Source organism: Vipera ursinii, assembly GCF_947247035.1.
Source record: "Vipera ursinii genome assembly, chromosome: 9".
Classification (NCBI taxonomy): domain Eukaryota; kingdom Metazoa; phylum Chordata; class Lepidosauria; order Squamata; family Viperidae; genus Vipera; species Vipera ursinii.
The window spans coordinates 9,930,221-9,953,873 of record NC_139523.1 but is presented as its reverse complement, the minus strand read 5'-3'; the positions used below and the strand labels follow the sequence as shown (position 1 = coordinate 9,953,873).

At 42.4% G+C, this 23,653-nt stretch overlaps 1 protein-coding gene across 2 annotated transcripts; it reads right to left on the bottom strand.

The window, feature by feature from the left end:
• Window positions 1-562: 562 nt before the first annotated feature.
• On the bottom strand, window positions 563-23,068 carry LYPLA2 (lysophospholipase 2). 2 transcript variants are annotated; one of them, XM_083369824.1, is made up of 10 exons: window positions 22,954-23,068; window positions 13,053-13,149; window positions 10,971-11,002; window positions 8,792-8,857; window positions 6,425-6,472; window positions 5,579-5,649; window positions 3,736-3,809; window positions 2,139-2,240; window positions 1,796-1,972; window positions 563-797 (listed from the first exon to the last, which is right to left on the bottom strand). In XM_083369824.1, exons 2-10 carry the CDS (start codon window positions 13,128-13,130, stop codon window positions 747-749), a joined length of 699 nt encoding a protein of 232 aa, XP_083225950.1. In that variant the 5' UTR covers window positions 13,131-13,149; window positions 22,954-23,068; the 3' UTR covers window positions 563-746. The 2 variants fall into 2 exon arrangements, with proteins under 2 accessions (XP_083225950.1, XP_083225951.1); XM_083369825.1 differs by lacking the exon at window positions 22,954-23,068 and adding an exon at window positions 22,558-22,711.
• Window positions 23,069-23,653: the final 585 nt, after the last annotated feature.

Genomic DNA, 23,653 nt, shown 5'->3' with positions numbered 1-23,653 from the left:
AGTGGGTCCTCTCCACCACTTTATCACTCCATTCAGGGCAGGGACTGGTGGAGCAGCTGCCACTGTTACAAGGGGAGCCGACCGGCCGTGGCCCTTCAACACAACGCCACTCTTCCCTCTTTTTGCTGATGGACCTTTGGAGGAGAGCCTACGGTACAGAACTGAGCCTCCCTGCATCGCTCAAATGGTTCCAGTGAAATACGACGTGGGACGGGCTGAGCCTCGTGAGGGGAAGGATGCGTGGTGGGCGGTTGAGAAGACTGAACTGTAAAACTCCTTTGAAAGTGCTGTTAATAGCCAGAACACCGTCTCTTAATACCTTTTGCTTTAAGCCTCTGGCTACCACGCAGTTCTTTTGCCACAGCCACAGGCAGTTTACGTTTAGATTTGTTTTTTTCTTTTTGGGTAGGGGGTGGGTGGGTGAGACAAAAACAGGAAAGAGGAGAGAACAGGGAAATACTGAAAGGTGACTGAAATAATAATCTGCAAGTTTAGGATCTCAGCTGTACCTTAAAACCACTTGGTACCTTCACCCGCCATGTGGGAGAGAAGGTCTCCCTCTCCCCCCCCCTTTGCACAGGAGGGGGGACAGCGCAGGCAGGAGGGGAAGGCTGGAGAAAGGAGACGAGTGACTGGTGAGGAGGTGGATTGCCATGGCTTCCAATTGCAGCCAACAGGTCAAGGGTTCAAGATCAAAGCTGGTGACCTCTGTCTCCTCTCCCTGCAACAGTCTTGACTAGCTCGGCTTAAATCCTGGGCAACAGCTTCTCAACGAAGTCTTTCACGGCCATCATCTCCTGCACAGGTCGAAGAGGAGGGAAAAAAAATACTGTTTTACTTCTTGAGGCCACACAAGAGAGAGAGGGACCCACCCAGCCAGCACTGATGCCTCTCTTCCTGGCCCCCAGGTCTTAGCATACCCCAAATAGGATCAAGTCAGAAACTTCCCGTGGGGAGTTATGATGGGCTGCTATCTCCAAAGGAGCAGAGAGATACTGCAGTTGAGAACACTGACAGGAAAGTGGATTCCGGCCAGTGTAATCTCCCTCAATCAAAGGGAGCTCATGAGATAACCTGTTTGCATTCCGGATGGTAGTTCCTCACAACTAAACTGCAGAAATTGAGATTTTTGCAGTTGGACTGGGAGTTGGAGGTGCCCACAAACTCCATGAAACAATCTCAGAAATAAAAACAGGTATTTTAGAAAAATTCCCTCCCCATCAGTTGCTACACAGAAATGTTAAGCAAATCTCTGGTGATTCAAAGAAGCTTGTAATATACAAAATGGTTTCACTACTACAGATTAAGAATGCTTGCCTTGCAGAATTAGCAATAGCACTTAGACATATACTGCTTCATAATGCTTTACAGCCTTCTCTAAGCAGTTGACCGAGTCAGCATGTTGCCTCCAACAATCTGGATCCTCATTTTACTGACCTTGAAAGGATAAAAGGCTGAGTCACCCTTGAGCTGCTCAGAATCGAACTGCTGACAATCAGCAGAATTAGCCTGCAATACTGCATTTTAACCACTGCACCACCACACCTCCTGAATTAGTAGTGTTTTAAATGCACACATACCCCATGATCATAAATTTCTGCAGACATGTGTGGCAGCACAAGAGTTTAAGCTCAGCCTACAGACTCCTAGAGACGTGTCTTTCTTAGAAAGCTGTAGTGTATGTTACATAAGGAAGACCTCTGTATAAGAGAGACATAAAGTACCTTAACTCTCAGCACAAACCTTTTTTGCAATCAGACCCCAGCTGTGAGAAGCGGAGTGGCTACCAACCAACCTGAGGGCAAGAATTGTGCATCATTCTTGGGTAGGTTCTAAACTGGATTCTGCTAGGATTCACAACCCCCTTCAGCTTCTCTGCAGTGAGAGCTCCAAAGCGCACTGGGATCATCGGGTCCATCTCACCGTGGCACTGCAGAATGGGGATATCTTTGTTCACGCCATGACTTGCTGCCTACAATCAACAACAGCAGCCTGTGAATCATCCATGAATAAAGGTTGATACCCTGGATGGTAACTGCAAAAGGAGTGATTTTATCCAACAGACCTTGGCCCAGCGTGCATCTCTCCCCCTCCCTCCCTCCCCCCCCCAGTTCCAAAAGAGAGGTTAGGCCACATACCTGAGGGAAGGTCCTGTGCAGGGGAAGCCAACAGCTGAGGGCCACAATGCCAGCCAACTGGTGAGAGCAAGTGAGCGCCGTGTAGAGGGAGAGGGCGCCACCCTGAAGCACAGCCACATCAGAAAACTGCTCAGAGCTTATTCCAGTAAGGCTTTCCCGCCAAAACATCCCTCCCCAAACCAATCTCCCCCTCTAGTGCCCCCCCCCCGGCCATTTCACTGCAAAGAATGCTGTCCCCAAATACAGGCCTCAAGAAACCCTTCCCTTCCAGTTATTTGCTTATCAGAATCTCATAAATGAAAAAAAATCATTAGCTGTCTGCAAGTTGAACCTATTTATAGGAAAAGTTGAACGAGAGTATTTGACACGAGACCGTTTGCCCCAAAAGGAAACGGAAAACAAATAAGAGTGTTGAAAATCCATTCTAAATGTCCAACTCTATCCTCAGCTTAGAGGAGCTTGGCAGACACTATTGCAAAACGTAAAATGCACGCTTCCCAGGATCTTAAGAATTAGAAGCTTATATCTTTTTGCTGAGATCCATGGCTTAATCAGGAGATTTAAACACAGCCTCAGATTTCCTTCCAACCTCTTTTGATTCGGCTGCCAGGTTTTTCATTATTTCCATAAATTGCATCCGTTATTACAAATTTTCCTCTCTGGGAATAAAAAGAAATGCGTGGAGAGGGATAGCGGGTATATGGAAAAGAATTTGTGGAACAGGAGGAAGTTTTCAAATTTTGAACTGAAGTATGAACTGCAAGGTGCTTTGCTTGCATTAGAACTCCCTTTTTACGACCCTGTAACCTCTACAACTCAATTCTTTAATTAGGGTAAAGGAAGGTAGGGGAGTTCTGCTAGTCATTGCCAGCTATAGGGCGCTCATCTCTTGTTTCAAGGCCACCGAGCCTGCGCTGTCCGAAGACATTTCTGCAGTCCTGTGACCAGGATGACATCACGGCGCACTGTTACCTTCCCACCAAAGTGGCATCTATTTGTCTACTTGCATTTGTATGCTTTCACACTGCTCGGTTAGCAGGAGGTGGGGCAAGGACGGGAGCTCACCCCTCAGAGTGGAGCTCAGATTTCGAAACTGGGCTGCCGGCTTCTCAGCCGACAAGCCCAGCGTCTCAACTGCTGAGCCGCTGCGCCACTCCAATCCTTTAATTAACGTAATTAACACGACTATTACATTACTCTAATTTTTGAGCTGTTCTCTTTTCTCCTTTTTCATGTGACTCTGCCTCTTTTTGCAGCCTGGTGTGACCTTTGGCCTAACCGAGCTGCCCATGTCTTTTTTTTTTCCAATAAAGCAGGAGCACTCACTATATAAGGCCCTCTGGAGCAATTTTGGGCTCTCAAAAAAACAAACACACAAAAAAAACCCCTCAGTTTCTTCCATTTTTGGTGTCAAGATGGACATCCTAAAGCAGTGTTTCTTAACCTTGGCAACTTTCCCCAGCCAGCCTGAGAAATACTGATCATCTCCGTTCACTGTGAAGGGGGTTTCCTGAGTGCCCCACAAGCACCAGATCTGAGGTCTCTCTTCTTAAGTCAGCATAGAGACCTGCCTCCGCCATGCCCCAGTAGTTCCCACCTGTGAAAAGCCTCCCAAGACGATCCGGTTGGCTGGGATCCCATTTTTTACTTCATGGTCAATTACAGCTTTAACTGGAAAGCAGAAAAGAGGAAAAAAGAGATATTCAGTTTGACAGCAAGTTAACACAGAGTTGGAAGCGGTCATGAAGCAAACAGGTCTGCTAGTAGGGATCCGTGGCGTGGTTCGCCCTGTTAGAAATGCCCCTTAAAAAAAACAACACAAAACTCAAGCCAAAAGAGCCACCGGATCAGCGCTCAAAGGAAAGAACAGAGGTGCAAGTCAACAGGGAGTATGCCGTGAGAAACCATGGGAGATGGTTGGAGGGGGTGCAAAAGTCCAGAGCAGCACCACAACCCTTTTGGTTTTGCAAAAACAGCTCTGGAATTTGCCTTAGGAAGGAAGCGGTTTCAAATGACCACACAGGGCACAACCGTGACTCTCTTCTTCAACCAGCCTTGAAGAGAGGAACTTCTCTCTGGCCACACTGAATTTCAGAACTCCCTGGGAGGCTGGACTATTTCCTCAGACAGCAATTTGCCAGCTGGCGAAGCCCTTATTCAGGGAGGCATTTCTTTCCTAGAGGGCGTAGATTTTATTCAATGCTTTTACTTTAGCTCCTCTTTTACCTGCCTGTTGGACAACTCTTCTTTTCCTTAGTCGTTACTGTGCAGCATATTAATTCTGGTTTGCTGCAGTCAGCAACATAAATAGTAGAGGGACGGGCAGGGGGCTCTTTTATACGAAGGCATGAAATGAGCAAGAGATTGGGGAAAGGGCCAGGTGTGCAAATCGAGACTCCCTTGATCCTCCCTTTCCTGCCACCATTAACCTTTACATTTTTCAAAGAAGGGCTGCAGCTCAGGGGGGAACGACATGGCTCTCTTGGAGAATAGCCCAGATTCTATCTTCTCATCTTCGCCTTAAGAGCTGGGAAGGTTTCCAGTTGGGAGAAGCCTTTCTCCAACCTGGGGCCCTCCAGGTGTGTGCAATTCCCAGAAAATGCGTCCCCACAGACAAGAGGCAGGGTAGAGGCAGACTGCTTTAAAGAGCCACAGATACCATGTTTGTGGCAGTCAAGGAGTGTACTTTTTACAATTTATTTACTTTTTTTTCCTGGGCTCCAAGAACCATGGAAGATACCATAATGTCACTTTGAATATTATTGCCACAGCCTTGGTTCCTTCTTTACGAAGCGGGTCTAGTGGAAATGTCAGCTCATTAAGTGCGTTCAAAACCTAATGCACCTATTTTGCATAATTCCATATGCATGCCTCCAAAGGGAAGAAAAAAAAACCCTGCAACATTAAATTTAGGCAGAATAATCAACAGGTGATGTAGGGGCCACAAAAAGGAGAGTGGGTATTCACTAGGATCATCTGAATTGCTCAAGCTGGGTGTAAATTATTTGAGATATGGGCCTGATATAATACAGGCTTTTTTCCGCCCTAAAAGCAAGGTTATATGCACCAAGGCAAATTAGATTTCCTCAAGCCCAAAGATTTTTTTTTCTTCAGATTTATGACCTGCATGTCTGCACATTCCCAAGGACAGCTTATGTTCTTCAAAAAGTAGCCTGCAGAGGCCCAGTGTTCAACCAGCTGGAGAATCTCGACATCTGGCTTCTGCGATATACAAGAAATTAAATTTTCCAGGCCATTTTGCTGGCTTTACTTTTTGTGTGAATTAGGCAGTAACTGAAAAAAGCAAAAAGGGTTCAAGAGTTCCTTTTTAGCCTTAGGAAAGGACCCCAACTGCCTTTCTTGGTTTCCAACCACTGGAAATTATGATTGAGAGAAAAGTGGGCCGACTCAGAAGATGCCCAAGGAAACGCCTTTCTTACTGTTCTCAGCAGCTTTTTTAATTCCATTTTCATCTTCTGGTGCATCTGGACTTAGTCCCATTAAATCAAACCTGAAATGGGGGGGAAAAGGGAAAAACCATCACAGTCAGGATCTTCTAAGACATTCTCCTAGGGCCAATTAAGGGGCATAGTACTATGGTGCAGTGGTAACCTGGCTATATGGAACTCCAGCAGCAGCATTTGGAAATAGGAGCAAAATTCTGTCTACCCCTCAGCATCTTCCATCTGATTCCATTCCACCAGACCTTAAAATGAGGCATAAACTGACCAAATCTATCTACTTTGGGTTGAACGCATCCCAGATTACAGGACTGTAATCAAGATTGATCTGATATGGTGTGAGAATTGCGTCCATGTCACTGCCCAGAAATGGAAGCTAACAGCTACAATAACTTTTAATCCAAAATATTAAGATTGTAGCTCCCCCCAGCTGGCTATGTCGTGATATATTTATGTCGTATTTGGAGGGTAGCAGATTGGAGAAAGCTTAACTGGAAGCTTTGTGGCAGGTAGCAATTTGAAAAAAGGCCAAAACAACCAGTGAAACTACCTACAACTCTGCTAAGATTATTATAAGGCAGTGTAAGAAGGCTGTATTTACACCACACACTTAATGTTACTAAGTGAATACTTCCATGAGTAAAGTCCATGTATTTTCTCCAAATTTGCACCATCCCATTAGTCTGCTTCCTTCACCTTTTCCTTCACCACTTCACCAAGATCTTTTCCCAGTGCTCCTAGGGCAATTCCAGCTGCACGTGGAACTGAAAATAGGGCAGAAGAGTTTGGCTGCTAATAATCCAAGAAATATTGCTCAATACTAACCAGGAGGGCATAACCATCTTCATGTTGAGAGTGACAGGGATTCTGGGTCTGCAAAGAGAGACGGAAGATGGGGTATAATTCTAGCAGGACCACAGGTCAGAAGGGTAACGAAACAAAAATGAAAAAAACATCAAAAATCATATTTTAAAAAAAGGATCACCAACATTCTTGGAATTCTTCAAAGCGGTGCACTAAGTCAACAGGAATAGTTTAGCATCAGGCCACAGTGTCTAGACCTTCCCCATAAAACTGACAGTAGGGAAGATATTTTGCAGGCAGATCAGGTTCTCCCTCCTCTATTTTATTTAGAGTCCCTGCTCAATCAAGAAGTGTTTGGTGTGGTTGCCTAGTAAACTATCCTGGGACCTGACCATTAGGGGACTGACTTGATCCTGGGCTTGGTGCTTTTGCTAGGAAGCAGCTGAGAAACAAACCGCCATGTCTTTCTATTGATTCTGCCCTCAGCAACACTGGTTTTGGGACTGGGAAGTATCTGCCTACTGCCCATCGCTGAAACTCAAGCAACAGGACTGAGAGAGCAAGACAGCATAGAATCAGCCATAGAATGTGCTGCAAGAACCACTGGGGCAATACTCTAAGGTAAGAGATGAACATCGAGAAAGGCAAGAGGGCCGGTGGTAGCTTCAGACACAATTCTGGATACTTTCCTTTAGCATCTCTCATATTTACTATCTGTATGTGAGGATGAAGCAGCACTATGCAGTCCCTTTGGGGGCCCCAACTAATTCTAGCCTTGCTGTTTGCCTGTTCGGGATCTGGAGATATTCAGGTGGGAAATACATTCCTGCTCATTATTTGGTACATCAACTTCCTGTCCATTTCAGTGGATGGACCTCAATCTCTGTTGCTAACGAAGTCTCACATTTGGAATTTCTGTACATGGCCAAATAGGAAGCTGAGACTCAGCTGGGGCTTTGTGACAGTTTGAATTCCAGATCCCTAGAAGTGGTTAATAGGGAGGAGAATACAATGTCTAAGCGTACATAATCAGAATAAATTATTAATGAAAAACTTCTTGGCACAAATTATGTCACCCCTTGCACATACTTCCAGCCAGTGAACTCAAGCCTAAAGGAAGTCAGAGTAGGTCTTTTTTTTTCTCCTCAGTCTATTAAGGAAGCAGGAGTGGGGGGGAAAAAGGGAAGCTCCAGAAAAAGGCAATAGGGTCGAAGGGGAAATAGCTATCGCTCAGTATTTTAATCATTAGTTTGCAGGCTTCTAAGAACTATACGTTTTGACCAGTAAGGAAGCATGGGAAAGCCTGATAGAACAGTGACGTGGATAAAGCAAATATTAAAAATATATGCCAATTTCTGAGTGATGTAACGCCTCTGCTTGTTATACTTAGCTTGCAACCTGCAGTTCTTTCACTTGCTGATACTATTCTCTGCTGGTTTTGCAACTCCCTTTTCAAATAGCAACACCTAGCCCTGCCCACTATCAAAAGTTTCTATCTTTGAATTAAGAGAAAGTCCTGGAATACCGGAGAGTTATGGTGAATGAGTCTCCAGGTGGTCTTTTACTGGTTTTTAGGTAGTGGTGGCTACAAAGATTACTACTGTTATTATTATTACTACTGTTATGGTTAGTCGTACAGTCAGTCAGATGTTTAGACTGGATTTTTATCCACTTATTGAGTCCTTCCCAAGGACCTGGGATAGGCAGATGTTGTGGTTTGAAGGTATTATTATCACTATATACACAACAATGTGAAGTGACATCAAGTTCTTCCCAGAAACTCAGGACAGCACTAGCACTAGCACTTAAACTTATATACCAATTCACAGTGCTGCTTTACAGCCTCTCTATAGAGTCAGCATATTGCCCCTAACAATTTAGGTCCTCATTTTACTGATCTTGGAAGGATGGAAGGCTGAGTCAACCTTGAGTGGTCAGGATCAAACTGCCAATCTGCTGGCAATCAGCAGTCAGCAGAATTAGTCTGCAATACTGCATTCTAACCACTGTGCCAAGACTCCTAATTAGGATGCCCTAACATATTAAGGAGAATATATCAGAATCCAGTATTTGAGAATCCATGCATGTTATTGTTATATAGTCATCCTTTTGGGGGCATGATGGTTATGTCGATTGTACACTGCCCTGAAAGCCATGGAATGACAGGCAAAAATATTTTACTGAAAAGCAAACAGTAGGAAACTCTTTTCAGTCCAGTAGCCACGTTTCATCTCTCTGCCATGCCCAAGAGATGCAAGAGGTGTGGCCAGTGATACAATAACATCATAAAACAGGTGCTTTTCTGTTTCCATCGCTCAGAGAGAATTGGGGGTGAAGTTCAGTGCTTTTAAACCTGCATTTTAAAGACAGAATAACGGTGATACTTACGCATGAGGGCAGATGTATTTCACATAAGGGAGCCGGATGGAAGACAGAGCATCAGCCCAGCTGTGCCTGAAAGGGAAGGGCAAAAGAAAGCAGGTCAGGTCGCCACCCAACATAAAAATGAAAAGGCAAACATTTTTCACTACTGCCCCATCCCAGAGGCTCATCTGCTAAAAAGGCAGTTGGGAAAACCAGGCACAGATCCTTATTGCAGCTGGCAGATATCGGCTGGCCCATATCTGCCAGCTGCAATAAGGATCTGTGCCTGGTTTTCCCCAAAATTCATCCCACACAGTGCATCAGTGAGAACAGCTTGGTAGGGGAGATCATATCCTCATATCAGTGCAACATTCAGATAGACAAGTAGTCCTTGAACTTATGACCATTTGTTCAGACTCTTTGAAGTTTACATTGGCACTGAATAAATGCTGGCTACTACTGATACAAAAAGGGACGCGGTGGCTCAGTGGGTTAGGACGCTGAGCTTGTCGATCAGAAGGTCAGCAGTTTGGCAGGTCGAATCCCGAGTGCCGCGTAACAGAGTGACCGCCTGTTACTCGTCCCAGCTTCTTCCAACCTACTTGCACGTAAAAATGCAAGTACAAAAATAGGGACTACTATGGTGGGAAGGTAACGGCGTTCCGTGCGCCTTTGGTGTCTAGTCATGCCGGCCACATGACTATGGAGACGTCCTCGGACAAGCACTGGCTCTTCGACTTTGAAACGGACATGAGCACCGGCCCCTAGATTCGGAAATGACTAGCACGCATGTGCGGGGGAACCTTTACCTTACTACTGGTACTCAGAGTTCCAGTCATCCCAGCACCGCCCCAGTCACATGACTGTGATACGGGTGCCTGGAAGCCATTTGCACTTTCAGCTGCTTGCCAAGTGCCCCGCAATCATATGACCACCTTAGCAACCTTCTATGCCAGCTTCCCCAGAAAGTCAAAGGGGAAGCTGGCAGGAAATATTACAAGTCACTGGGATGGGGTAATTCTCCACCACCAGGGCACACTCCCGCAGCCCTTGTGTGCTTGCCCCAGTCTCTCTCTCTCTCTCTCTCTCTCTCTCTCTCTCTCTCTCAAATTTTTCATTTTTTTCATACATTCAATAGTACTTGTTCAACAAATGTTGTCTGAGTTTTACATTCAAATTTAATACAAATTTAATTCCTAATCTTTTATTCTTTTCTCCAGCCATTGATAACATAAGTCCCAAGTTTGATAATATTCTGTTTCTTTTTCTTTCAACCTCAATGTCTGTCCATCTCCGTACATTCTCTCATACACCCTCCTCACCAACTCAGTGTCTCTCATGCACCCCTGCGTACACTTCCAGAACCACATGGCCCCTCTTTTACCTCTGCATAGTCTCAGCCCTCGACCCATGCAGCACCTCTTGTGCACCCTCCCCAACCCACACCTCTCACACTCCCCACATACCCTCCCAATCTGTGCAGTTCTTCTCACCAACTTTTTGCAGTTAAAGGTAAAGATTTCTCCTGTCCACTTATATCCGACTCTAGGGAGCGGTGCTTGCCTCAGTTTCTTAGCCGAGGGAGCCAGGATTGTGGGAAGCCCCTTTCCGTGGTCATGTGGCCAGCATGACTATATGCTAAGGAGCACGGAACGCAGTTACCGGTAGCTTCCCACCAAAGTGGTACCTATTTATCTGCTTTAATTTGGATGCTTTCAAACTGCTAGGCAAATCGGAGACTGCTTGGTGGGCAGGAGTTTTGGTAGTTAAGGCTGATGTAAATGAGGAGATGGAATTAGTCTGTCTCTTCTAAGACTCCTGCTCTTCACCCATAATTTTTTAAAAAGCCAGCAAGCAAAAATGCCACAAAATTTGTCCATTTTTAAATCAAATTGGGTTGTTGGGGAGCTGCATAGGCCCACAGATGCTTACTCCCCCACTAGATGGACCAACAGCTTCCTAGGTTCTTTTCTATACAAAAACTAGGTTCTAAACACTAAAGTATCTTCTCATTCCAATCCTTTAATATTCTGCTCTCTATGGTGGCTAACAATACCAACATTTCACATTTACCTCCAGCTGTTGATATTCCCAATCCAGGTTTGTGAAATGTAGAGAGGTTTTTGCCTCCCCATCTGCCATTGCCATTACCCAACTCCCATTACCAGCATAGCTATACATCCCAGATTTTCCCAATACTCACCCTGTGTCGCCGAGGCCGTGCAAAAAAATGACCTGCAAAGTCAAGTAGAAAATAAGCACATTAGCTGGCTCAGCAAGTGAGAAAGTGCTAGCAAAGCTACTATAATCAGGAAGGGTTCTGTGAGGTCAATTAGTTGCAAAACAAAAACAGATTGCGCAGAAGGGAAGAAGCAGGAGTCACTCAACCTAAGGTAATTAGAAGATGAAAATGAAGATGTGTGTGACTGAATCCATTTGTGACCAAGTTACCATGTAATCATGATGCCTTCCCCCTAACAAGATGATGATTCACTAGAAAAATATGCAAATATATCTGTCAATATTTACTACATTTCACTAAATGACCAAATTTCTGGAATGTTCAAGAAAGCTTTCTTCTTACATAGCACCACTGGGCCAAAGCTATTGCCATCTTTGACTTAATCTGACAAGTTGCCATCACCCGCTTCTTCCTGATTTCTTCCTAATTCATTTCTGATTTTCCACTCATCCACTAAACGAAGATATAAAAGGATTCTAGTAGAGCAGGAGCACAGAATTCAGCTTCCTGATAAATGCTTCTATTGCTATAGAGAACAAGTTCCCTAAAGACTGTGGAAGTGGAGGTAGAAGCAGTAAGCAGTGCCTGATGAAATCCCGGAAGGCAAAGGAGCCTCAAGAGAGTTATCAAGCTTTACTTGTAGCACAGATCTTAAGAACTAGTTAGGTTCAAGTCATTCTCGGAATGTGATCTTCAATTTTTTTTAAAGGAAAACTAATTTTATGGACTCTATGATTGTGGCAGAAGAACAGGTCCCACTTCCCGTCCTTGATCACAAATCCCTGGGTTAAAAAATCATCTACTGCCTGAGTTTCATTCTTCATATAATCCACTCCTCTTATCACTGTTCTTTGCCAAAGATATTTCAAATACTATAATCACCTTCCCTCCCATCTTTGATCAACATATCCATCAATAGATATTTGAGTGGTATTTCAACATTATAACATTTCTCAATAGAATTAGAAATTGGCACTTTGATCTTTCAAAATCCCATGAGTTTCAATAGCCCCAGAACATTCTAAAAATTCATACCCATTCCCTCAATATACTAAAATTATAATTCCATTTTAAGTGTTATGTTTAAATAATATTCTAGAAAAAAAATGGTCCCAGTGCTGGAATTGTACTGCTGAATTTGATTAAATTTGTGGTATCTGCTTAATAGCCATGCAAGTGCAGAATATGGTACAATGGTTTATGTGCATCTTGGACTGTTTTGGAGAGGCCAATTTTTAAGATGCTAAAAAATGAAAAGGAGGAATCTGCAGACTGGATAGAACTAACCATAGTCATGAAGATGCAATTTCAGCGCCAAGAGTGGCTATGTTCCTATCCACACACTCCTCAGGTTATATTGTGGAAGCAGAATTATATAAAATAAGCCAATCTTGGCAAACATATTGGGTCTTCACTATTGTTCTAGCTGACTTTTAGACTTTAGATCTTGGGGAAGAGGAAAGCAAAATTCTCTCTTCCACACCACCAAGCAATACATTTCCGGTGAGTTTGGATGGCACAAGTGCAGACCAGGCCAGCAATGAGACTGAAAATTAAAGTAGTTTTGGAGTTTTGTAGCATTGGTTCAGTGCCACAGCACAGTGTTACCTACTACAATAATTCACCATGCCAGCCCCATAACTGGAAGGGGAGGGGAAGAAGCAGGTTTTAGTCAATTATTACCTAATTAGTGCAAGAGAATAGCACTAAGGGCAACACAACAGGATACAGTTGGACTAATTACCTGCCAGAGGCAACAGGGTGGATTTTGCACAGGTCCTACAAACAACATTGTACAGTTTATTGAAAAGGAAGGAAACTGATCTGATCTCCTTCTGTAGTTCCCCAGCCTCCAGAAAAACTGATACCAAATTCTTACCACAAGTAGCATTCCTTTCTCAGAAATAGCCTCCCCATTATGGGAAGAACAATCCCTTTACCTTTCATATCAGCAGAGAGGATGGGCTAGAGGAGAAAAACCCATTAATTCCCTAATCTTTCTGGATGCCAACAGATGGTAAGCCCAAAACAGCATGCCCTTACCGCTGCAGTCTCCCGCTCTGTCCCTGAAACGGTCACAGCATCAGCAAGGAGGGGGACAGACATGTTGTTACCGCACATACAACTATACAATTCACACCTGCAGAGGATGAGAAACACACAACCAATTAATTTATTTAAATCAGCCACCTATAGTCGGATGCTTTTAGATGCTGGCTGGGAATTTTGAGAGTGAAATGCCTATGCTAAACCCTTAATTTACTGCTGTAAGTTTTAATATAAGAAATACTCCACAGCATTTACTTTTTAGGAACTGATAGCAGAGCTGTAAATAAGCCACTTTAGGATCCAGAAGATTCATAGCTTCCCATCAAATCCCTGCAAGTTCACTCTCAAACTTTTTCAGTTTCCTCTTGGTCCATAAACAATGAGGAATAGAGGTTTGCTTTTTTTTAAAGGTATTTTTTCATTTTTAATGAAATTCAGCATTTTCTGAGTAACAATTGTCTTTGACAATTAGACCAGAAAAATATAAGCTGCAGTCAACTATTCTGAAGATGGTGCTTGTCTAGTAAATGTGTTTCCCAAAGACTCAACATAGTTCACACCAAAATCCAACTCAGTTTTGAAAATATTTTATATCTCATAGCAGCATGTTTTTAAAATTTCACAAGGATGCTGCTAAAACTCTTTTTAACTTAAAGGTTGTTTCAGATGCTAAAACAGAATTACGTATGCTACTTAAACTAGAAGCAAAATTTGCAGCTGATGCTCAAAAGCAGTAAATGTTTTAAGGCCCCATTCAGCTGGGGCAATAACAGGAATGTTAAAAATATGAAAAGCACTCCAAGGTGTCTTAGTTTTCTCTGCAACTAGACAATGACCTACATGCTGGGATTAAGATAAGTCATCGGTATTAAACATTACATGTTCTGCATATTTAGATTAGCATTCCCATATTAGCACACTTGCCAGCATGCTGGTTGAGAATTATATGTTGAAGGCCAACTGGCAGCTTCAGATTGAGAAACATTTTTCTAGACAAGTAATTCATTTGCTGAATTGCTCCCAAGACTTTTAAAGTACTTTTTATTAAAAGTTATTTTCTCACTTGTATATATCTATACATTGTAAATTACATAAAGAACAGTGAATGATAATACTGTTGCAAAAGTTCAAAACATAGCTACACTAAGAAATGTATATTTAGAGTACACACAGAGACTGCCTGTGTGTGTGTGTGTGTGTGTGTGTGTAGATACATGAGAACGTACTAAGAACTGGTTGCCAATTGTTAGCTATTGCTTTCCTTTTTCCAGATTTATCTTAAAAACCCAAAGTACTTCCAAATGTTTTCAACTGTTCTTTAACTTATTTCAGTTGTGGCTATAAAAAAAACTCATAAGAGTATTAGAAACAGGAAGGACAGCCTTTTATTTTAATGGGAGATAATCAGGAAAAAGAGAACAGTATACTAGGCAGCCAAAAAGAACCCCACTGAAGTCAAAGCTGGCTAATTTCATTTCATTCATTATCTCAGACCAATAAAACACAAACGCAAAATACAGGGGTGGGGGAACCCTGAGTCAATAACAACAAGGCCAGCCACGGCTTTTGCTCGAATAAGCAGCAAAGGTCCCTATTGCTTCTCCTTTCTATTTTCCCCAAAATAACCCCCTGTGAGATGGGCCGGGCTGAAAGAGGGATTGATCCAAGATCACCCAACCAGCTTTCACGCCTAAGGCAGGACCAAAACACACATTTCATTCCTTATGTAAAATATAATCTGCAAAGAGCCAGCCTGCTGGCAGCATTTACCTCTAATGCTCCCCAAAGTATCAGGAATTACAATGAAAAAAATCACTATAAGGGCCATTTCCAGAATTTTACCTGTTACTTTACCCATTACAGAAGGTAAGTGAACAAGCCGTTGGCTTGTGAAAGTCTAACCATTGTAGTGTGACTTCCTGACAAAAAATAGCAATCCAAGTGGGCCGTATTCCAAAGCCTAAACATTCTACCCTTAAACTAAGCACTGACAAGCTTTTAACGAAAGAAAGCCTATATACTGTAATTTATTTTGCACCAATTTTGTGAACATGCCTTTAGCTCGCAATGATAATCAGATTAAATTCCAGTTGATGAACTAGCTAAGACAGCCATTGGGAAAAAAAGAAAAGCATTTTATAAGTTTTTAGCATATGTCCTTCCATCCACACCGAGAGACATCTATGGCACAGCAAGACTAAAAGACTACATTTTCTCCAGTTGGAAATATTTTCGTCCCGATACTTACTTAGCTATTCACCCAGCTGACTGTGAGATATAATTCTGTTTAGCAATCCCATTTACATATGTTTAGGTTTCTTTTGCTAGATTTTGCCCATATGTTTTAATAGAGCCTTCCCCAACTTGGGACACTTCAGTTGCACTGGGATTGACACTCCCAGAGAATAACATACTAGCTTGGACTTTGGGAAGCTGTAATCTCAATATTTCAGCATGTAAGATAGATAGGATAGATAAACAGACAAACTCAGGAGGGATAGATAGGGGTAGATGGGATAGATTGATTGATAGACAAATAGATAGATTGATAAGTCTGCACAGTGCCACATTCAAGAATGCTACCTTAGCTTTTCAATGGTCTTAGGAAGAAATGGGGTAAAATCCATGAAATTACATACTGGTAGATTTGGCAGAAATAGACAATCTGATGCCTTCCATACATTTTGGAGTATTACAGCTATTGGCCCAGTGAGTAGACTCAACAGTAAACTTTGAATGGAGCTGAAGAATATTACATTTGTCCAGAGCTAAATAATAATTTTAAAAAGGCAAACTATTAGAAAATATAACATTCTCTCAATCTACAATATTGGCCTCTTCAGATGATAAAGACTTGAGTTCTAGCAGCATTTTGTCTCTGGTATGAACTTTATTCCTCACACAATACTTAAGGAAGTAATAAATGATTATTAATCAACTGGATTGAAAAGAACTTTTAAATACAGAGTATGAAGGAAACTAAATTAGCAGCTTCCTCAACAGCCTCAGCCTCAGGATATTGCTAAGAAGCTTCTATTTGCAAAATATGAATGTACAATTCTCTGTAATGCTTTCATTTTGGGGATATGGCATTTCAAGGAAAAGGTTTCCTCATTCTGAAACCAGTACCAGATTAGGTGCTACTCTATCCCCTAACTCACGTGTCATTTCCAAGCTTGGGTTTCACCCACTTTGAAGAGAGGCTCTTATCAACGTCCCACACAGAACCTTGAGAAACATCACAAGAGGAAGTCATTTACTTAGGACAGATTAAGGAGTGCTCATTTAAACATGGTTCTATACACCCCAACAATTGAAAGATTAAATCAAACTTTTCTCCCATGTCCACCAAGTGTAGGGCACAGCTGTTTATATAAGCGCCGATAACAATCCAGGCACATGAAGAACTCAATGCGTCTTCCTTATCACCGCAGCGCTACTACTGATGTAGCTGATAATAAGGAAAGGAAACAAATATTATCTACAGCGCATGGCTTGATCAGAAAGGCCATTTTCTTCCTGCTGGGAAAGTCTGTTGTGACTTGTCTCTTGCAGTGCAGTCATATTACATTCTGGTTCTGTTGCTGCTGGCACAGTCAGAAAAAAGAGAAAAATATCATAGCCAGGAAAACAACACTGGATCACAAAACTAAGAAACTGGGCAATCCATCTAAAAATCATTTTTTCCAGGCTAAAAATAAAAGTCCTAGTCTTCTAGGTTTGCAGAAAGAATCCCAGTTTCAGTTTTCCCTGCAATGCAAAGCACTGATAAAATTCTTCATTTGGACCATCCACCAGCCAGCTTCCTCTTTCAATGTTCCTTACCTTTATTATGAGCCCCCAACCTTCTCTATTACAGTGTAGACTAGACCTGGGCATTTTACATACGCCACACTGGACTCTTCGGCTCTCCCTATCTGGCCCATGTGGATTCCTTTTATTTTGAATTTTCAATTTACACAAGTGTGCATGCAGGCCTATCCACCTTCATAGCTCTATTGTTTCAGTCCTCCAAAACACTCCGTTTCTCATATGGCCCCTTGGGAAAATTAACTGCTTGTCACTGATACAGACCACAAGAAATTCAAACTAAAACAATTTTTAAGGCCCAAGTCACTTCTTAAGACATCTTATCCATATATCTAAATTCCACACAACTCCAACACAATGGAATAAGATGCTCTTCTAGCTGTAACATGAATGGCATGGTGTCGGGGAGTATGAGAGATTCACTAAGTGGTCCTTTGGCTAGGTCTACTCTGAAGTGCTAATTACCAATCCAAAATAGGTATCGAAAATTTGCATGCCAAGCAATTAACATATTGTTGAACATCCTTTGGAAGGTGAGATTTCATAAGCAACTTGTAATTTTTTTTAAATTTTAATTCCATTTATATCCCGCCCTTCTCCGAAGACTCAGGGCGGCTTACAAACTTAGCAGTAGCCTTCATTCTATGTATATGCCTGCTTATTAGGGCTTTCACACACACCCCCAAGCAGCATTATTACAAAGTCAGCTTAATTGCCCCCAACAATCTGGGTCCTCATTTTACCTACCTCGGAAGGATGGAAGGCTGAGTCAACCTTGAGCCTGGTGGGATGCGAACCTGCACTAATTGCAGGCAGCTGGTGTTACTTAAGAAGGCATTAGCCCACTGCTCCACCAAGGCTCTTTTTTTTATAATGGCAGAAATGTTGGAAAATCTTTAGATCTTAAACTCCAGTCTCAGTGGAGGAAATACCACCATCACAATTAACACCTGGGCAATTTTACTCATTAGATACACAACTGGAATAGCAGACTGCTTCAAGCTGAACCAGAAGCACTGGATAGAAGGACCAGAACAATAATGACAATGAATCATGTCCTTCATCTGTGCAGCAACAATGACTGTACTTTCCAAGGAGCACAGGTAGGCATGTAATGTTGCAAGTACACCAGACAGTTGAATAAAAAAAGGGCACTGGAATAGCTGAAGGACAGTGGAGAAGATGCACTGAATCTAGTACAACAGGAAGGCTTTAATGAATACAGAGAGACAAAACTGGCCCATAAGCAACAAAAGATGAAGAACAGAAAAGACACATGGCAAGACAAAGTATTATATGACCAGTACATTAAAAAGAGCAGGCAAACAAGATAACACCAAGAACTGGCAATGGCTGAAAACAGGAAAGTTGCTGAAAGAGATGAGAGAGACTAATTTTGGCTGCACAAGACCAAGCCTTAAAAACAAATTGAGAAGATGTCATGTCTGCAAAGAAACAGTAGACCACTCAGTCAGCTGATGCAAGAAGATCCAACACACCAATTACAAACAGAATGACAATGTAACAATAATGATGCACTGGATTATCTACAAGAAATACTTCTTGCCCCCAAGCAAGAACTGTTGAGATCAAGACCAAAAAGTTTGGATAGTAAACATTATATCTGGAGATAGCAGAATAGAAGAGAAAGAACTGGAGAAAATTACAAAATATAAAGACCTGTAAATAGAAGCAAAACTATTTGTGGCAAAAGAAAACAAAGGTAATACCAATAATAATACGCCTCTTGGTTACAATTCCAAAACATCTGGAGCACCACTAGAATAGCATCAGTATTGACAAAAACACCATCAAACAATTGAAAAAGGCAGCTTTATTTAGAATAGCTTACACCCTTCAAAGATATCTTTAATATTATTAAACAATAATATCTGCCTATCCCAGGCCCTTGGGAAGGCTTTGATAGGTGGCTAAAAATGCTTAATCCAGTCTAAACATCTCACTGTGTGACCAACCATAGTATTTCTGAAGCCTATTTGCAAATTTAAAAAGAAGTTATGATGAACTCAATCAAGGAAAAACCTTACGTGTTAAGTGCACTTAATTCTGCTGCGAAACAATGAATTTAATTATGCTTCATTTTATGCTGGGTAACTATCCCAGTATGTCAAATAGTAGGTGACAAGAAGCTGAGAAGACTGGGGTACAAAACTGCAGGTATGTCCACAATCTCATAGAGAAGGAACCATGTTTTTCTCACTTCTATTTCATGCCATTGTTTGATTAACAAAAGAAAACTACAGGAGGCAACAAGTTTAATAATCATCCTTTTGACAAGTCAGAAAAAACTCCAGGTTCCAGGACACCTATATATCAAGAATCAAAGTTATAAGAACTTTGCTGCACCAGATTGAATTACTATCCCTCTCTTTTCTTTCTAGTCCTTGACTGTAAATTCAAATCAATTTCTGATCCAAATGACTGGTGGAAAGACTGGATACAGACTTATATTTAAGTTAACAAAAAATAAGCCAAAAAAGGTTAAGAGCATTTGCTAAAAGAACAGGAAAAGATGTGAGAAATGCTTATAAAATATTGAACAGAGTGGAGAATGTAGACATCTCTTTGGGAACACAAGAAAGTTTATTGGCAGTAAGCTCAACACATAGTAGAAAGAGAACTTGACAAAACATTTTTAATTAAGCTTCTGAAATTTGTTACCACAGATGGAAGCATCAGTCACTAATTGGCTTGGCTTTTTAAAGAGATCAGATAAATTCATGTTCAAAGGCAGTAAAGGATATCTGTCACAGCCAGTTTGTGAGATTCTGGAGCAATTTAGTTAGCCATACAGTAGTTAAAAACAAAAAAAAACTTGGAAAAGGAACTTGGCATGAACACTGCATGGTTCTTAAATACTACCTTCCTTTATTAGAATGAGAATTAAATGAGCTGAAAAAGAAATATAGTTGTCTACCCAACTTTGCATGAAGAGTGAAACAGTTCAAAATTGTGAACAGAATTTCAATTGCATGGCCTGTTAACACAAAAGGAAGCTATGCAATATTAATAATAGAAATAACAGTTCTAAGAGATGAGTTTGCTACAAGGCCCCAATGAACTCTTAATCCAAGGAATACTAAAACAACAATTAGCTTCTTCATTAGAGCTTAGATCTAGCTATTATAAAGCAACGAGTGAACATGTTTCCAAAGAAACTGAAAGCCAGCTTATTAGTTTATATTTTCCATGGCTTTAATATTATATTAATGATATTTATCCCCTAAGAAGCTATTGTAATTTTTAGGCTGCAAATATATAATCATTTTTATTCATCCAAAAGTGACATCAGAGAAGATTTCCTTGAAATTATGGTGAGATAAACCCCCTTTTTGAAAATAAGCTAGTGCTGATTTTTACTATAAGCAAAGATAAATAATTTTAAAATGGACTTCTCTTCCTCTGGTCCTTTTAATAAGTAAAAAAAATCATTATAATACAGAAGTCAACAAATTTTAAGTTGTTTCATATACAATAAACTGATACCACAAATCAACTGATACCATAAATGGCTTGGTTCATCAATCTTGTTTTTTGGGAAATGGAAAGAGGAACAAATTCTTCCTCTCTTAAACTTTCCCCACACATTACCATACAGCTCCGATTTTTTGCCTGTTCAACATAAAAAATATAAAAAATATTTCTTAATAAAGTGATATTATCCTCAGGTGGGAATAAATACTTCAAGAATGGCTAATGTCTAAATTAGATATTTTTTGAAAGAGAAATGCTCAAGATCATGGAAGACAAAACCAACAACCATAGTCAGCCACAGAAACTCAGTGGGATAGAGTCGCATGTTTAGATGCAGGATTAGGTATTTATGAATTTATGTATAATCCAGAAGGGTTTATGTAATCCAATTTTTGCTGAAGCTGAAATTCAGCCAACTGTCCCTAAAACAGAAGTTTACATGTGTAAACACATGTGCTTATTATTTACATTTTTTTTTCTTTTTTTGGTTTATTTTTGGTTTACTGAAACATTTTTGTAAAATTGAGTTCAAATTAGATTGTTATACAAGATGGGGAACATCTGTTATCAAATATCAGATGACAGCAACAGACAAAAATGTACACATCCTGTATATATGCTTTAGGGGCATTTAACTACTATGAAAGATATAGTGCCAATCTCAAGAGATCTTGGTCCCACATCGCAAGGATATTTCCATACATTACAACTAAAAAATACTGGTCTCACATATAACCATGACAAAAGCACCAAAACAGGAAGTTCAGTAAGTTTTAAATTGACACACATTTAATGATTTAAATATTTATATTTATAAATAACTTACAACCAAAAGTACTATCTTTATTATAAGAACATCAGCTGGATTATTTAAATAAGCATTAAAATGCTTACCCTACCCATAGACACAAACACACATATTCCTTTATGATGTTACTGTAAGGATTGTTGGGCATACAAGGTTCTATGTGTTTGTTAAATATAAACTGAGTTTCTTAAGAAAAACGTAAACATAATTTTAGTCATCTCATTACATCGACTAGTTGCATGATTACACAAAATCTATGATTAACCTTTATGTTTATATCTTGCTTCCACATAAGATCTGGAGATATCAAATATTTGCCTACTTTTTGTGATGGCTTAGTAAAGGTAGACTGTAAACCTGATTTCTTCCGTTTACAAAGTCACAAGAACTAATATGAGACATACATGTATCTTCTGGAAACCTGCTCTATAGTTTTCTTAAAAGCCCCTTTCTACAATCCCATAATTTTAAAAATGCTTCTGCGATGAAATCTGCGTTCTCTTACATAGTGTCAGATATAACATCCTGCACTGCCCATTAGGCATCGCAATCGCTTTATCCAAAGACAAGACATACCCTAACCACTCAGTGCTGTGTATACCAATTGTGCTCGGTTGCAAACTCAGAAAAAAACCAATGACTTTCAACTGAAAGTGCCTTGTTCCTTGCCAGCCCCAACTCTTTTCACCTGCCCATCCTCTTAGAACAGGGGTCTTCAAACTTGGCCCTTTTATGACTTGTGGACTTCAACTCCCAGAATTCCTCAGCCAGCAAAGCTGGCTGAGGAATTCTGGGAGTTGAAGTCCACAAGTCATAAAAGGGCCAAGTTTGAAGACCCCTGTCTTAGAATGACCAGAGGCAAGAAGGGAGCCGGTAGCTTCGCCTGCCTGCTTCGTTCCATTTCGAAAGCAAAGTTTAACAGGCAAGTGAAAGTTTGGAGAGAAAAAAAAAGCCCTTGCAAATTCCAGGAATCCCCAACTCTCAGTGGTGCAAGAACCCAACTGGATGTGGCCCGTCTGCCTCTCTCAAATATCCTCCGCCTTTCGCCCTCTGGCTTAGACCTCGCTCATCCACCGGCTTCCTCCCGGTTGCTGAACAAAACCCCTCTTCTCGGTTAGCCCCACGCGCCGACGACAGCCATCCATCCTCCCCCTTTAAAAGCCAAGGCGAAGGAGCACGCGGCGCCGGGGCAGCCGCCGTTTGTTTATACGCGCCACCCGGGTCGGGCTGCTGCTGCTGCCGTGTGAAGGCAACCTGGTTCCTCCTTCAGGATATCCCGAAGAAGAAAAGCGCTCAGCCGCCCTCCTCCTCCTCCTCCCTCTTCCTCAGTTTCCCCAACCTCCAGCCGCTTCTTCTTCCCTTCCCTCGGCTTCTCCAGCCTCTCACCTGACTAGAGAGAATCGGGGAGCTCGAAAGCTTGCACACCTTTTTTACCTGTCCAGGTTCGGCTGGTGCTAATAAAGGCATCAGCCAGCCCATCCCCATCCCCACCCCCATCTCCTCCCAGCCCGGGAGCCTCCGAAGCGGGGCTGCTCTCCATCGCCGCGCCAGGCCTCCTCGGGGCCCTTCCCTGGATCCAGGGACGCCTCTCTTCCCTCATCCCCTCAGGCCACTCCTCCCCTCCCCCTCCCGCCACCCGCCACCCGCGGCCCTCGGGGGCGGCCTGCCCCGCCCCCTTCCCAAGATCGCCTTCCCTCCTCCGCTTCAGTCAGGAAAGAAGCGCGGCGGCGCCACCCCGAACCTCCCTCCGTCCGTCCGTCCGTCCGTCCCCGCCGCCCTCACCTCTTTCTTCTCGGCTCCGACTCTTCCGACCCGGCTTCTGACTGAGGGCTCAGTCAGGCTCGAGCTGTCGCGCGCTCCCTCCTTCTCTCCTCCTCCTCCCTCCCCTCCCTCCTCCCTCCCCTCCGGAACTTCCGCCACCAGCAGCCCGCGCTAGACAAAGTGGGCGGGACCGCTTTAAGCTTCGGCCCCGGCAGGAAAGCCATTGTGACGCTCTGCCTCGGTTTGTACGGAAAGCGGAAAAAGGGGGAAAGGAGCCGCCTAGGGGCGCGGCCATCTTGCGGCGGCTTTCCGCCTTCGTGCTCACCCACCGTCCGTAGCCCCGGGATTTCTTCCCTCTTCGGGTGCCTTTGTTCTTTTCAGAACCGTGACCCGCTGCCATCGCGAAAGATGGTGTTTGGGATTCCCCACCCCACCCCGGGTTGGTAATAAACAGGTAATAAACTGGTTTTCAATGAGTATTCCTCACTGGGTGGTAAACAGCTAGGTTGGCGTGGCTGTTTTTGAACTGGAAACGCCGGCGGCTAGGTTTGTCACTTAAATCACAACATCCACATAACTGATGCGCTGCGGGGAGAACAGGATGTCCTGTTTTGTAATCCCTGGTGGTATTTAATAACCCATGAAGCCGGCAGGTAGGATTCAGCCTTTGGTTCTGAAGCTCTGCGACACTATCGGTGTTTTTTCAACTTTGGCAACTTTA

Excerpts from the sequence above, each read along its gene's own strand:
- LYPLA2 (XM_083369824.1), bottom strand. The coding sequence starts at position 13,130 with ATGTGCGGTAACAACATGTCTGTCCCCCTCCTTGCTGATGCTGTGACC. Across the intron at positions 5,650-6,424 it reads AAGATGGTTATGCCCTCCTG|GTTTGATTTAATGGGACTAA; the intron begins GTTAGTATTGAG and ends CCCCCATTTCAG. Across the intron at positions 3,810-5,578 it reads TAAAAAAGCTGCTGAGAACA|TTAAAGCTGTAATTGACCAT; the intron begins GTAAGAAAGGCG and ends TCTGCTTTCCAG.